This window comes from Mustela erminea, chromosome 14 (genome assembly GCF_009829155.1).
Source record: "Mustela erminea isolate mMusErm1 chromosome 14, mMusErm1.Pri, whole genome shotgun sequence".
Taxonomy (NCBI): Eukaryota; Metazoa; Chordata; class Mammalia; order Carnivora; family Mustelidae; genus Mustela; species Mustela erminea.
In genome coordinates, this window is record NC_045627.1 from 54,065,614 (window position 1) to 54,081,817 (window position 16,204).

Genomic DNA, 16,204 nt, shown 5'->3' on the forward strand with positions numbered 1-16,204 from the left:
CTTTGGGCTTCTAGTCTTCATAGCTGAGTTATGAGGGCTTATTCCATAAGTTCTGTCTCTGGGTGAACAAAATGTAACCCATTCAGAGCAAGTAAGCCGAAGTCCTATCATCCTGAGAGCCTTCTCTGGGCCAGGCGGCTTCACACTTAGTAAATCCCAACACCAACCTTGAGAGTTAGTGTAACTGTTCCATCGGTGACAGCACCCGGCTCCAAAGATTTGTTTTTCTCCCTGGGACTCCCAGTTCCCAGGGTAGAGTACCTACTTGTGAACCCCAGTGTGGGGCATCAGAGGTGAGAGAGGGGAGGGGGGAGGGCGGGCGCCGGCGGACAGCGGTCTCCTGGCTGTGCCCCTCCAGGCCTGTACCGAAAGTTGGAGAAAGAAGACTCGTGATTGGGATAAGAGAGCTATGGGCAAGGGGGTGGGGTGAGATCTCAAAGGTCCCCACAGAGGGACCTGAGCACTCATAGGTAAGCATTCTCTAGCCTCTCCTGATGGCAAGGGTGAGAAAGAGGCCATACCTCTCTTGTGTGATTTTGTCTTACCACTCCGGGGCCAAATGGTTTGTTTGTAAGGGAGGTGGGTAGTATCAAATAATACCAAAAAAAAAAAAAAAAAATGTTCTTTATTTAGGCAGCATTTTCAAGCTTCAGATCTTTGTGTACAACTGGACTTTTGCTGTATCTCCAACCAACTACAGTACTGGCTGCTATTAGTTTAAACATACTTGCTTTTTAAATCATATATTTTTAAAAAATGAAATCAATCCTGAGCCATATCTGAAATGTCTGCTTTAATGTACAAGGTATACTTTTTTTCTTATTACTTTTAAAATAAAATATATAAATCTGAATTTCTTACAAATAATGTTTTCAGAATACCACCTGAAGTCATCTTGTCAGTTACACACCGGAAAACAATGAGTCGGAGCAAACCTTCAACCTTGTACTAAAGTCCTTCCCTGAAAGGCCAACCATTGAACTCTGAAGCAATGAGCAAACCAAGCCGAGGGGCAGAGGAGCATGGACAGGCACATGAATTGGGCACTCAGGGTCTAGAGGTGCACCTTGACAGCCAGACCCCTGCCTGCCTCCCACCTCAGACCTAGCATGACTGTCATGTTTCTAAAGAGCAGCAAATCGGGGTGCTGAGCCAAGAGAGCCCTGGGAGATCTCACTGGGAGGTGGAGCTTGCTTTGGGCCTTGATTGAGGAACTGAGTTTCCTGGCACAGAAAGAAAGGTGGAACCTTGGAAGTGGAGACCGAGGCACCAGCAGAGCACCAGAAGAGCAGAGGTGGTGGGCTCTGCTGTCCAGAATTCGGGAGATACCCGTGTGGCTGAGAATAGAGCTCATGCTAAAAGGCACGTCTGGTAGTCCATGGCCGCCAAGAGCATTGGCCAGTAATGTTTTAAATCCAGATAGTTTGCCAACTGAAAAACTGGAGATTTTATCTAAAATGCAGATTCCTGGTGTCCCTACGTAAAATCCTAACTCATTCCCCTTCCCTCTGCTCCATTTTCCCATAGCCCCTAAGAACCTTCTATAGATTATGAGTCTAATTACTTATGTTTTCTGCCATTTTCCTCTCTCCTCCTTCTTCCCACCCCCTCCCATGTAAACTCCAGGACAGGAGGTGTGGGGTTTTCATCTTTCTTTTCTTTCTTCTTTCTTTCTTTCTTTCTTTCTTTCTTTCTTTCTTTCTTCTCTTCCTTTACTAAAGTACTTCAAACACTTCGCCAGTGTCTGGCACGTAGTAGGTGCTCAATAAGGATTTTAATAAATGAATGGAGGAAGCAGGGGGCTCTGATGTGTCCCACATTAATGTCTATCCTGGGGTGGCAGGGCCCAGCCAGGCAGGAAGCCTCGGCCCTAGCCCACGCAGGCCCCTCTCCCGTGACACCCTCAGCTGCAGGGACAAAACCCAGATTTGAGGCAAAGAAGCCAGTAAGAGACTGGCATTTGCTTTAGCAGGATTTGCAGTGAAGGTTTTGTGCAGCTCCCGCCAGGGTCTGGATTCCAGGTTCCAAGTCTCGCCAGCTCAGGCTTCTTGATTTATCGCCCAGCACCTCAGCTTTACTAGGCTGCGCTGTGTTGGGGGGGGGGGCGGGGGGCGGAGAGCATGAGCCTTGGTCCACCCAGACCTCGGGGGCGGTGGGAAAGCGGGGTTGGGATGCGGGACGTGGGGACAGGCCCGGGTTGGGGGGTGGGAGCTGGTGCCGGAGACTTTGCCACCAGAGGGCGCCCGAGCTCAGTCGGCGAGCTCTTTCTCCTCGGAGGCCAACCCAGGCTCACTAGTTCGCAAATACCCACCGAGAAGAGTGGGGGCCGAGGAATGCCTGAGGACTGTATTCCCCACTGGATTGTTAGTTCTTTAATGCCAGGGACCAAGCCAGTGCGTTCGTTTCCCGGCTTTACACCCAGTGCCCAGAAGTGAGCTCGGCCTGGAGTAAATGAATGAATAAATGTAAGTTCCCAGTGTGTCTAATAGGGCGTGAAAGTAGTTTTGGAAAAAAGACACAAAAGACACCTATCCTCAAGACCTGAGTCCCAGAACTCTTACAGCTTTCTGCTGACCGCCGCCTCCTATCGCCCCTGGCTGAAACTGCTGAGCCCAGGCCCCGCGGGTCCCCCCCACCACCACCACTACCATTCCCTCTAGGGTCCAGACTGCGGGACTTCCCAGGTACATCCCTGATATGTGCCCTGATATGGGGCCAGGTACAGAATCCACACCACTAGGGAGTAAGGGCAAGAGGAGGTAGCTGGAGCATCCTGTGGTCAGCAGTAAGGCCCCAACGCGTGCTCCTCTCAACCCTGCACCTCCTGGGCCCCTGCCTGCACCCATTCCTGCTAGCTGAGGCCGTCTGCAGGTGTCCAGGTTAGGGCACCGCCTGCTAAGAGTTCAGACACCGCCCGGGCACGACTCTTTTTGTGGACCAGGAGGGCCGTGCCAGGAGTAGTGTCGAGGGGAAGAGGGGGAGTTGTCTCAACACTTTGGGTCGCGCAGGACATTCATGGGGAGACGGAGAAAATGATGAAGTTTAAAAAATCATTCTAGCTTCCATTTATTAAGTACTATATGCGGGACTCAATGGTGAGCACTTCACGGCAGAGAGAGGAGTCCCAATCATTTCCCCCACTTACTCTCAGCAGGGTGGGGACTGTGGTCAGCCCATTTCACAGTTGAGCGAACAGAGGCACAGCGAGCCAAGTACGTTCACGCCTTAGAATTCAGGTTAAATTCACGGAGCCCCAGAGTGGATTGCTTTTGTTTCCTCTGAGCGACACGGCGTTCTATTTTAGAGTCGCAGTTTTACAGGTGCGAAAACTGAGCCTTGGTTACTAAGTGATGTGTCGACTTGGGATGGGATTCGCTCATTCTGCAGACTGGTCTCCTTCCCTTGGGTCAAGCTCGCGGGGCCTCAGCGCAGCGATCCCGGGCCGGTGTCACCTCCTGGTTCTAGACTCCAAAAACGGGACGGTCGCCCTTGGCTACTTCAGGCCTAACCGGCACACATCGTCTTGCTTATCATTGGTCCTCATTCGCTTCCCGCCGCTGGGTCTCCGTCTGTCTACCTGCTAAGTGGGCACAATAACTAGCCTTGAGCCCAGCTCACCGCGCGGCTGGGTTCCCTCCTTGCAGGTCGAGCCTGACAGAGCAGGGCCCCGCGGAATCCGAGGAGGTCAGAGGCCGGAGCGCACCGCAGCGCCGGCTGCACCCCGGGCGCGGAGGGGGCGGGGAGGGGACAGGAGTGGCGGCCGCGTGGGAGGGGGGCGCGCGCCCCAGCCCCCAGCCGCCGCCCGGCTGCCGCTCCAGGCCCGCCCCTCGCCGCGCGCCCCGCCCCACCCCGCCCCGCCCCTCTCTCCCCTCTAAAGTGCCCGGCGCGCGCCTCCCGCCGCCGCACTTTCACTCTCCGCCGCCGCGTTCGCTCAGCATCCCGCCTGAGTCCGCCCCCCCGCGTGCCGGTGCCATGAATGCCAAGGTCGTCGTCGTGCTGGCCATCGTGCTGGTTGCGCTGTGCCTCAGCGACGGTGAGTGCGCTCCGCAGCGGAGACGGACCGCGGCTCCTGTGCTTGAGCCCGCGCTGTCCCGAACGGACCCAGTTAGCGCCTCTTTGCACCGGGGAGGTCGAGGCAGCCCCCTCCTTGGGGCGCACTCCCTCGGGGTGCGGCGCTCAAAGCGCCGCACCACCACCCGCGCTGAAGCTTCGCACTCCGCCTCGGGACTCGGGTCCGGGACGGGGGGCAGCTGCAGCACAGGGTCGGGCAGGGTTCCTTGGCCGGGAGAGCCCCGGGAGCGCGGGGAAGCAGAGCGGAGTCGGCAGCCGCGGGCCCCGGGGTGGCGCGCCCACCCTTGCCCAGCCGGTGATCTCCAGCGCGCGGCTCGGTTTCTCGAGGGGAAGGGACTCGGAGGCCCCGCGGCGCTGGGCGCGGGAGATGCGTGAGCGAGAGAGCGCTTCAGCAAGTCTGTCTCTCATCGCGACGGGCGGACGGTGGTGGCGCGGTCAGGGGCTGCTGCGCCGCGTCCCCTCCATGCGAGGCTGGTCCCCTCTCCGCACCCATCCGAGCGAGGTTTCGCTGGCGAGCCAAACGGAGCAGCTGTCGGCTTTGCACCACCCGCCCGCCGCGCTTCTGCACAGCCCCGCGGTCCGCAGCGACGCGAACGAACCCGGGCGCGCGTCCAGCCTGCTTCCTGGCCTCTTGCCGGGGTCACCGAAGAGAAGCCCAGGGGCCGCCGGGGTTGCTCATCCCCTCCCCTGCCCCCCAAACACACCTGCAGCCTGGCGCCTTTGTCACCGGCCAAGCCGTCGCTCTTACCTCGGAAGGAGCGCGGCAGCCCAGTTCAATCGCCAAGGCCTTAGGCCACTGGGAAAGGTGGTGTCCTGTTTCACTGGGAAAGGGGGAGCCCCCCCTTTTTTTTTTCCTTCTGAAGCTTAAGAGAAATCTGGCTGTCCTGTCACAGGACACCACTGCTGCAAACCAAAATAAACTGTTGTTTTTAAACACACAAAACAAGCCACGTTAGCCAGGCCACGCTGTCCTTTCTTGGCTGCGAAGTTGCCAACAAACCCTGCAAAGGGCTGAAGTGCTCTTGGGGCAGCCGCGGTCCAGACAGGGCCTGAGCCCCCACAGCTCTAGGCTGGGTTCCAGCTGCAGACCCTCTTCTGCATCCTGGCAGTGAACTAGAAGCCAGGTGGGTGAGGTGAGGGTAAGGTGAGCGAGTGTGGAAGCAGGGCCTGAACTTCCAGGGATTCACAACTGACTGCCTGGGGAGTTTTTTGGTTTGTTTTTTTTTTAAGTGTAGCAAGTTAAGGGGCACCTGGGTGGCTCCATTGGTTAAGTGTCAGACTCTTGATCTCAGCTCAGGTCTTGATCTCAGGGTGGTGAGTTCAAGCCTGGTGTCTGGGGGTGGGGGGGGGAATGTAGCAAGTTGCTGGGCAGAGCTGCAGAGGGACTGGATGGAAAGCAATCTGGATTTTACCGCCCAGCTGAAAAACTATGTGAGGCTGACTCTCCACACTGACCCCCAAGGTCATGGGGGACACTGGTTTGAGCATTAACATTTGAGTGTCTGGTGAGAGTGGAGCTGTCATTGGGTACCTCTGTAGAGAGATGGTGCTGCCCCTCCTTCCCTGGGGAGCTGCAGAAAGGTTGGGAATGCCAGGACCCACTCAGGTCATTGAGTCCTAGGCACAGCTGATCTGGAAGGAGCAAAGAGGGAGTGGGAGTCATCCTGACCCTGGGAAGGGCTGGTTGCTTGCCTCTCTGAGCTGCCTCTTGGCAGCCAAGTGGCCAGGACAGGGTCCCAAGCTGGAGGCTAGTCCGCTTCTCCTTGCATTCATAGGCTAGAATGTACTTTTTGACCTTCTGGAGCCTATGTGCCCATACTGAGTTCCACAGCTGACCTTGGAGACACCCTTGTTTTCAGGGTCAGGCTCTGGTTCCTGCCCTCCCTCAACTGGCTCACCTCAGCCAAGCAGCTGGTTGCCCTGGGCTTTCAGGAGTTAAGTCCAGGGTGGATCCATTCTGAGACCTCATTGGAGAAGCTGGCCAGGGCTCCTTTCTGTGTTTAGAGTGGAAGGTTCGCTTGGAACTGCTCTTGAGCAGAGCCAAGTTCACCACTTACCATCTGGTAACATCTAGGTGAATCACCTACACACTGAGTCATCTCCAAATCAGTTGGGAAAGTTAGTAATATAGACAAAAAGCTGGAGAGGACGCAGGTGGACATAGCACTGCTTTTAGTAAGAGCCGTTGGTGCTCTGTCACTTTAAAAAAAACCTGTTGAAAGTCCCCACTTGACCGGCAACTAACTGGGTCCTGGGAGCAGGAATACGAATTGCCTTTGAAGGAAATGGATAATCCCAGGGGGTAGAGGGGGGAAAAGAAGAGAAGAGAAAGCCTGTGTTTTGAGCTCAGAATCAGCTCTGATTTCTGGCCTGATCTCCACTGCTTGGTTAGCCAGCTGACCCAGACTAGCTTCCCTACCCACCCCTGGGAGAGCAGCAGCCCCCACCAGCTGCAGCACTCACACTGTGTACCTTTCAGCTTGCTGCTGCTCTAGGCTTGGGACACCTCCTGTGTCACTGCCCAAGCCCAGGGCTCCAGTCCCTACTTGGCTCAGGAGGACCCAGGAGAATTCCAGGGAGACTGGAGGTGGGACACTCAGAGGAGAGACTTCTGACTTTTCCTTTACACAGTCCATCCAGCCCCTAGTCCTGGGGTCCCTTTCCCAGGTGATCTGGTTCCAGGACAGTATGGGCAGGATAGTAGGAGCTTCCCCTGCAGGGACTGGGTGCCGTGACTGAAGGCCAGACCCCAGCAGACTTTCTGGAGTCACTTAGGTATACAGCAAAGGCTGCCCCAGGTGCTCTCCAGTACTCTGAGTCTGAGCACCATGAAGCTAGGCTCTTTCCTTACCAGTTTTTAGGGAACCACATTTGATCCTAGAGGGCTGGGTGGTCTATTTTTCCTGACTTGTTGGCCAAATAGGCTGCCCTTTGCAGGCTCTGCCATCTCTCAGCTGAATGCAGCCTTGAGGAAAATGAAGATGTCCCTTACTCACAAGGTTTCTCGAAGCTTCCCCAGCTCTCTTGCCCCAAAGTGCAGAATTTCAGGACCAGCAGGAGGCCTCTGGGAGCTCTGTAAAGAGCAATCCTTTTTTTTTTTTTTTTTTTAAATCTCTGGACTAAATATTCTCAGACATACATTTAATCCCTGATGAAAGGATCCACAAATTCAAATAATTTGGGGTATTAAGTAGGGCTTGGATAAAATCTGCAGGGAGAAAAAAAAAAAACCACGAAGATCCCAGCATCCCCCCCCCCCCCCCCCCCCCCCCCCCCCGCCCCAGGCTTGCAATCCTAGACTTAGAGGGTGAGTGGAGAGTTCTGCAGGAGCCCTTTGCTTATTTAAACTAATGAGTGTCAATTATGGCATTTTGCAAATTGGCGAATTGGCAAACAAAGAGGTAACATAACCCAGGAAGCTCTAGCATCTCTGCACAATGAAAGCCACCTCTGACTCCAGCCCTGGTAATTGTCCTGCCTTCAGGGAAGTGCTGGGTTGAGGTGGGGTGGGGGCAGGGGGGAGGGGGGCGCTTGGCCTGCCCTCCGGGGGCTCCCAGGTAGAAAGCCTGCCTGGATTCTTTTGTGGTTGCCTGGGTTTAAGGTGAATGAGAGGGGAGAAGATTGCAGGAGGGGGAGGGCAGCATTCCCCTGGGGAACTGCCTAGGCTCCTGGGACAAGAGGGAGCCCAGAGCCTCCTGGTTCCCCCTCCTCCTTCCCTGAGTATGGAGGGCTTTCTTAGTTGGCCCTGGAGGAGTTTACTTTGCAGAGATTACCTGGGAACCTCAGTTACCTTAGACTGAAACAGTCCTGTCCTGGGATTAATATACTTGATCTTAAGATGTCTGAGCAAGGAGCTGCTTTTAACTTCCCAGGTTCCTAGAGTCCAGCATTCTGCAGGTGCATTTGCCTTCTGGTCCTATGGAAGCTGGGCCTGCCCCTTCTCCCTTCCCTCCTGCCCCGGAGGCTCACTGTACCACCCAAGAGCTCCTAGCAAGGATGCCCCCGTAACTAGTCCCATGGTTCTTGATCCTAAGCATCCATTCCTCCACCTTACCCCTCAGCCGCGGACCCACACGTGCATATATATCCCCACAGTCCAGCAGGATCGTAACAATCCGCCCTGTTTTCACTACCTCTTCCAGGGAAACCGGTCAGCCTGAGCTACAGATGTCCTTGCCGATTCTTTGAGAGCCACGTTGCCAGAGCCAACGTCAAGCATCTCAAAATCCTCAACACTCCGAACTGTGCCCTTCAGATCGTGTAAGTGTGAACATCAGCTTCAGGAGGGTTGCATCTAGTGGGCATCGTAACCCCTAACTCCAGACTGGTCAAAGCTAGAGAATCGACACATGCTGAGCGGCTGGCTTTGAACTTGGCATAATTAGAGGCAGCTGTGATGACCAGGAGGCCTTTGGGTACGCCAAAGCCACTCTTACCCTTGGCGCCCTGCTGTGCTCCAACTTGTTCTTGCCTCTTTTTTTCCCAAATTTCCTCCTTTAGCACAGGAGAGGGAAGGACCGCAGAATGCCTTCACTAGAAACGAGGAGTTTCTGGTGAAGTCCAGTAAATGAACCAGCCCTCTGCAGGTCATAGGTGTCTGTCCTGCAGTTCCTAGACTTTGGTGTTCTAGATCCTTCCTTTCTCCCACAGCAGAATCTCACAAGACCCCAGTTCAGGTTAAGTGGTCTTTTTTTTTTTTTTTTAAGATTTTATTTATTTATTTGACAGAGAGATCACAAGTAGGTAGAGAGGCAGGCAGAGAGAGAGAGGAGGAAGCAGGCTCCGTGCTGAGCAGAGAGCCCGATATGGGACTCGATCCCAGGATCCCGAGATCATGACCTGAGCCGAAGGCAGCGGCTTAACCCACTGAACCACCCAGACGCCCAAGTGGTCTTTAACCGTTGGGTAAAACTCAAACTTCTCGGCTCACTTAACTGCTTTGTCTCGAACACAACACACGAGTTTTTGTTTTTGCTGGTGTTGATGGCAACTGCTTGTCTTGGCTGTCGTTCGTGTGGGAAGCGAAACAAATGAAAATCAACCCCAGAGAACACATGAAAACCTCTCGCCAGGTGCGGGAGGCTGGGGGGGTTCGGTGAGGGAGCCTTGCACAGCCGCTCACTGCTTGTCCCCCGCGTGCTCAAGTGCACCCCTGCTTGCCTCTAGCGAGTGTAGTCAGGGGTCTAGATGCAGGGGTGCTGGGGCTCAGGGTCTCTGGTGGGGACCTTACCTCCTGAAAATTCCCAGCGCTGAGAATGGGCTGGGGCCACAGCAGTGGGAATGAAACCTGCAATTTGAAGGTGAAAATGAAGCCTTTGCTCCCTAATACCAGCTGTTTTGAAGTTTGATTTTGCCTTTTTTTTTTTTTTTTTTTTTTTTTTTTGCCAGCCTGGGCTGCCTTGAATGTGTTTGTCACTTACAGAATGTTTTAGGCCACTGAAAGATGAGTATTTCTTCACTGACTTTGCTTATAGTCAAATACTCTCTCCTTTGAGAGGTGTTTTGTCAGATGTGGAATTGAGCCCCATAGACCTGCTTTGCAGTTTGCATTACGCCGGGACACTTGCTAGGAATGCACCTCAAAGGGAAAGAAGCAGACACAGCATCACCCCCTTCCTCTCCTGATGTCATTCCCTTCACAGGCAGGCTGCAGGATTCCCATGGGTATCCCCCAGCCACTGTGCCAGCCTGAGTTGTCCTCACACACCCTTGAGTGGCTGGGCAGGAGTGTCCTCAGGCTGCTTGAGGCTATTGGTATCCAAGGCTTTATGGAGGGGGACCCGGAGAGATAAGTCCAGTCTGCTCCCAGGAGGAGGTGTCTGGTGGGGAGGTGTGACCGGAGCCGAGAAGTGGGAGGAAGGTGCCCTATGAATTTTTAAAAAGCAAATGCAACCAAGGAGCATTCAATAAACTTGTAAAATCTCTCTGGAAACCACTTTCTGGCAGATTACCTCCACTGTCCTTCCCTTCACCTGCACTGTCCCTCCCCCACTGTCCTGTCACCCTCTACCCGCACTGTCCCTCCCTCACTGCCCTGTCACCCCTTACACGCACAGTCCCTCCCCCACCTGAGCTGTCGCTCTCCCACTGTCCTGTCACCCGCCATCCACACAATCCCTCCCTCTGTCCTATTATGCCCCACCCCCACTGTCCCTCCCTCACTGTCCTGTCACCCCCCACCCGCACTGTCCCTCCCTCACGCTCTGTCACATCTCTTCCCCAAACCACTGCAGTCCCTCTTTTCAAATCTCCTAATTCCGGGCTGACTCTCAAGTCGGTCTCCCATGTACTTTCAAGATGATCCATCCAAATAAAAGTCTGCCTTTGTCCATCTCCAGCCTCAGTCCCCATAATCTTGCAGAGAAAAGCCCACTCTTTTGCCCCGACATCCGGCCACCTGCTTCTCGGGCAGCCCACCGTCCTCCACGCCCTCAGTGCACGTACCCCCTTTGATGCCTTTGCTCTTGCTTCCCTCCCTCTGTATTCCACCTGCCCAGCCCCTCCATGTCCTCCCAAGGGCAACTCACATGTTCCCCGGCCTGCGCTCTCCCCTGTGAAGGCAAGTTCCACCTTCCCGTATCTGCCCGGGGACTCCATCCGCTGCTAGGGACGGGATTCCCCACCTTGAGTTCCTCCTGTACCCGCGCCTGCCAAGGGGGTCCCGGTGCTGACGCGGGCGATGAGCCAGTGCCCAGGTCACGACGAGCCCCCTCGTGCTCAGCCTCATACTGTTCCCTCTTCCGTTCTGGCAGGGCGAGGCTGAAGAGCAACAACAGACAAGTGTGCATTGACCCGAAACTGAAGTGGATTCAGGAGTACCTGGAGAAAGCTTTAAACAAGTAAGCACATCAGCCAGAAAGGACTTTCCGCTAGATCCACTTGAGGAAAGCTAACACCGTACGGCAGATGGAGGGCGAGGTGTGGGGGCGGAGGGCCTGGATGGGGAGGACCAGGTGTGCCTGGGGGGGGCAGAGCACGGACCTGGGAATGGGCTTGAGGTCTGCCCAGCATGTAGAACCGCATTTATAGCGTCTGGTACGATCCTGCAGCTTATGTTCACCCGTGCCCCAGACCCTCGTGCATTGGCTGTTTTATAACTGGGGTTTTTCTAAGAAATCATGTTGTCCCAACAGCATTTCCCACTGCCCGCTCTCTCCTGATGATCATCACAACCCTCTCATTTCCATTACCTTTTTTTTTTTTTAAATCAGTGATTTCTTCAAGATCTGTATTTGGTTTTGCTTTGGAGCGTGTCTTCCTTCCCCCGGGGCCTCTGGGCACAGTCAGGTGATGGCCAAGCATGGAGCTCAGAAAAGTGTCCTTCCTCCAGACTCACAGACTTGGAGGAAGGCAGAAGGTGGCCTCCGCAGGGGGTGCCCCTTTGGGAATGACACACACACACACACACCCCCACCTGGCAGGTGACTCAGATACTGGCCAGTGCTAGGCAGCGGCCACCACATCCACCTCCTCTTTCGGGCTCCGTGATTGGCTCTGTAGGCTCCATGTAGAAGCTCCTGTCACTGGGGACTGTGCTCAGAGACCCCCTCCTGGCCATTCCCAGGCCTCTCCCTGCCTCCAATAACATGCTTCCTCTTGCTTCGGCTTCTCATTTCTGTACATGCTCAGTGGGGAGGAGGGTGATTGCCAGGGCGCCATCTTGCAGCCCCCTCCTCCCTTGGCCCTACCCCACACCACCCCTCAGGCCCTCTGTGAGAATCTTCTCTGGCCTTCTCCGCAATGGCTGGCCCTCTCCTAGGGTGGGGTGCGGGAGATCAAGTCTCCACCTTCCCTTAAAAGGCCAGTCTCTGGAGAATCAAATGCAGTTTTCAATCTGAGAACTTGTTTTGAAGAATTCGGTTTCTATGATTGCCTCTGAGGCTTTTATAAGCCACGGAGAGGCTCTGCACACTGTGAGGGCTCTGCAATCAGAAGCAAACAAAATAAATGAAAAAATGAGCCTCTTGCCATGAACCCCTCCTCCTGAAACCACGGCAGGGTTTCAGTTTCCAGGCAGAAACGTTGGCAAGGTGACATTTCCCTGCATCAATGCGATCCACAGATGGGCCTGGTGGTATTTGTAACTTTTTGCAAGGCATTTTTTATATATTTTTTGTGCACATTTTTTTTTATGTTTCTTTAGAAAACAAATGTATTTCAGAATATATTTATAGTCGAACAATTCATATATTTGAAGTGGAGCCATATGACGGTCAGTAGGTTACATTTCTCTATTCTCTTGACCCACTGGCAATTTGTAAAGAAATATATATGATCTATAAATGTGATTACAGCTTTTTAATGTTAGCCACAGTGTATTTTTTCACTTGTACTAAAATTGTATCAAATGTGACATTATATGCACTAGCAATAAAATGCTAATTGTTTCATGGTACCGACCTCCTACTGGACGTGGGAATTTATTTACCGGAAGTAAAATCCATCAGCTGTTAGACACGGGGCTCAGATACATTTGTAGAGTTGATGGAAGTTGATGGAAGTTAAGGTGGCCTGCTGGGTGGGTGCCTTAGGTCCCTCCTGCCGACTTCACTTGTGAGTGTGGTCCTCGCTCAGGAGCACATGAGAGCTGCAACTCAAGTTTTTGTGCCTTTTTTTTTTTTTTTTTTTTTTTTTTTTTAACCCAATGGAAACAGCAGTGCCAGTTTTCTGGAGAATAATATTTGACTCACTAATTCCTCTTCCCTTTCCTCCTTTTCCTTGGTTCTCCTAACATCCCCCACGTAATCTCCAGAGATTCAACTCTCATAATATCCAGCTTTCACATTCGCCCATGTAAAAATCCCATAATTCGAGGCCATGGTTAATAGCTTTCACAGGAACAGGTGGCTTACCCCATAAATCATTAAATACCATTCAGCTTGAATCATTTTAATGTGACAATCATGAGCCAGTTGCTCTAATCGAATTCTGCTAACCAGCTCTCTCCCTTGCTCTCCAGAACAATCCCAGTCATTCCCAGGGGGTGTTCCCCAGGCATCCAGAAAGGAGAAGGTGGGATCAGGCCCACCTTCTTTCTCCTCTCCTGGATGGCCGGCCACCTGAATGCAAAGCGTGATTCAGTCTGAAATGCAGGTATTTTCTGTAGGGACAGCAGAGTTCATCTCTGCACTGAAAAAGGAAGGAGGCCAGAGGAGATGGGATTGAGGTGAGTTAGAAGGCCAAGTCCAGCCTGGCCCTGGGCCTCCTTGGCACCCTTTCAGATGTGAATGCCGTTCAGGGTTGGAAGCCTCAGGCAGTAGCTGGAGGCAGGACCAGGCTGGCCCCTTGGCCCACAGCGATAGGCTATAACCAGTTCCCAGGTGTTCTGGAAGGCTGGCTAACATTTTTCTTTGAATTGGGGAAAATGTCTGATTTATTTTAATGAAGTACTGATGGACGGTGCTTTGCCCAGGGGCCTCCAGGCCTAAAGACTGAAGCCAGAGTTAAACAGACACCCAGGGAAGTGTTAGAGATTGTGCAGACTGAAACAGACCCCTGTGTATTTCAACATCATTAATGGTTCTACTGATTTTATCTAAGGGGGCGCAGAGAAGAAAAAATGGGGAAAAAAGAAAAGATAGGAAAAAAGAAGCGACAGAAGAAGAGAAAGGCTGCTCAGAAAAGGAAAAACTAGTTATCTGCCACTTCGAGATGGACCGCAGTGCACGCTGCTCTTGTCTCCCCCGGCGCTTTGTAAATTTGCTCTAACCCTCCTCCAGGGCAGACCCCTGCCTTCCAAGCAGGGGCTCAGACCTCCGTGGAGGAGCGGTGCTCCTGTGGCCTGACTGGCCCCTGTATTTATGTGCATTTTCAGGCCCTTCCTGGTCTGCTAAGTTATGAAGAAAGTAGTTGTGCAGAGACTGGGGCGGCGGTCTGGGGTGAGGAGGAGACTGTGCTCACGACTCTGTCTAGCGTGGACCAGGGTCTCTCCAGCACTGCCCTGGGCTGCCCAGCCTCCCACCCCGCCCTCCACTCCCTCTCTCCGAAGGGCCGGTCACTGCTCCGGAGCCCACATGGCTCCACACATTCGTCATCTGTCTTCCTACTGAGGCCAGGGTGGGGCTGCCCTGCCCTGCCCTGCCCTGCCCTGCACGGAGCCGTGACTAGCCCAGGAGCAGGAGCCTTGGCCAGCAAGGGACATGCACCTCCTGCCCTCCCCTTGACCACGGCCAGTGCTGTCACCTCCTTCATGGGGCAGCTGTGGCCGTGCCTTTTGCAGGTGCTCACTGACTTTTTTTCCCAAGTGCCTGCTGCCTGGCCCTCCACCCCTCTGATGCCCAGGGTGGGACTCGTCCAGCAGCGGCTCCCAAGGCTGTGAGAGTGGCTTTACCTCTGAGCAGGGGTGCTTTCTGCACACCAGGTGTGGAAGGTGGGTGGGAGCTCACATTCCCAGGGAGCAGCTGTGGAAATACTTCTCAGGGAGCCTCTGGGCCCGGCAATTCACTTTACAGATTCTTTAAACGGGTCCCCAATGCGGAAGAACTGTGTGAAAGGCCTGTTTCTCCCACCCACCTCCTGCTGGGTGAGGAGGCTCTGTGACCCTGTGCAGTTAGGTTCCAGGACACAGCTGCCGCAGCCCTCACTCATGGGAAATATCCGCTTCAAGTGAACATGGTGTTCTAGAAAGTTCTAGAACTTTCCTCATACCAACCACAGATAAATGTCTAAGATTTCTTGCCAAGTCTCTTTAATTTGGACCAGAAGAAGGGGGATCCCATGGGAGAGCAAGGCCCTGATTTCAGTAACACTTTGAGAAAGGACACCTCGAATATCTGGGCTGTTCTCCCCATCCTCCTGTCCCTCATAAACACTCAGCCTGCTCCCCAGGCCCTTGGTCGTAATTCAGCATGTGGACACAGAAAGATGAAGTGGTTGGAGGTCAGAACAGATGGAATTAGGAGAAGAAAATCTCAGGTCCCTGCATGTCCCACTCAAACTGGGGCACTGTGTTCCCTTCTGCTTTAGTGCCGTCCTCTGTGACAGCAGCGCAGAGCATGTGGCATTCCTTGTTTCCATCAGGGAAGCGTCCTGCTAGGACGCTGCAGCCAAAGACCTTTTAGTCCCCATCACCGTCCATTTATCCAGCCGACTCTCAGCCTGCGCCCCTCTGGCCAGCCCTGGGGTCAGCAGACCTGCTCCGGGCATGTGGGGAGCCCACCCCCTTTCCGCCTCGGAAGGCATTGGCTGTTTGCTGGTCTGCCCCGGGCTGCAGTCTTCTGTGGAAGCCAGCAGTGGGCCTGGTCTGGGGAACCTTGGCTGGGGTAGCCCACCTCTTACATAAGCATCTTGGAGTCGGTCACACCTGAGGTCCCAGGCTCTCCATTCTTGATCCAGCAGGATTAGCACATCTCTGTGCCTAGAGAGGGGTGGCAGGTCCAACCTGGACACCACAGAGGGCTACTTGCCATCTAGCCGTGGTGAGCAGGGGGAGTTGCCGTGGGGACTAAGACAGCTGGCCCCACATAAGAAAAGCAAACAAGCTCCAGGCTGTCCTTCTATGACTCCACTGGCCTTGGGCCCTCACGCTACCTGACAAGCCAACCCGATGTCCTGGAAGAGTGAAGAGCCAGCCTCCATTCCATTGTGGGTTGAAACTAGGCAGTGCTCTCCCAGGGCACTCGGTCCTGGGCCCACCCCCGCAGTGCTGGCCCAGAGACCCCGGGGCCAGTCAGCAGGGCTCGGGTGACGAGGTGGTTGATGGTGCCAAGGCCTTGGAGGAGCAGGCAGCCTCCTCTGGGCTGGGTGTGTGTTGGGGCCACGCTGAAGCCGGGGTCGGGGGCTGGTAGCCCTCCATATGTGCTGGGCTCAGGCGGGGTGCCCCGCCTGCCCTGTCGTGTGACCACTGTGCCGTGTTGTCTGTCCACGTGCCCTTGTTCATCCGCTGTGCCCCGTGCTGGCCGCGCCCTCTGTCTTCACTTCCCAACTTCCACCTCTCCCTCCGCTTCAGCCACCGCCCCCCCCACCAGCTGCCTCTCTCCCCACTCTCCCCTTTCCCAGGGCCTCGGAAAGCCGGCGATTTGGAAGTCAGGAGTTGGGGGCCCCGCCGCCGCCGCGGGGGGTCTTGGCGTTTCAGGCATGCAGCCTGGCCGCTGTGGGAACCCGCCTTAATGGTGTCTCCCTCTGTTCTTGTTAA

At 54.4% G+C, this 16,204-nt stretch overlaps 1 protein-coding gene across 4 annotated transcripts in view; it reads left to right on the forward strand.

Moving 5' to 3' along the window:
• The first annotated feature begins 3,871 nt into the window (after positions 1-3,871).
• CXCL12 (C-X-C motif chemokine ligand 12) overlaps positions 3,872-16,204 on the forward strand; it is a 30,698-nt gene continuing 18,365 nt past the window's right edge. Inside the window, exons 1-4 of one of the 4 annotated variants that reach the window (XM_032312537.1) lie at positions 3,873-4,033; positions 8,214-8,331; positions 10,824-10,910; positions 13,612-16,201. In XM_032312537.1, the coding sequence (XP_032168428.1) occupies positions 3,973-4,033; positions 8,214-8,331; positions 10,824-10,910; positions 13,612-13,705 (360 nt within the window). In that variant the 5' untranslated portion in view covers positions 3,873-3,972 and the 3' untranslated portion in view covers positions 13,706-16,201. Of the gene's footprint in view, positions 4,034-8,213; positions 8,332-10,823; positions 10,911-13,611; positions 16,202-16,204 lie in introns of those variants that run through there. The other 3 variants (XM_032312536.1, XM_032312538.1, XM_032312539.1) reach the window with 3 other exon arrangements.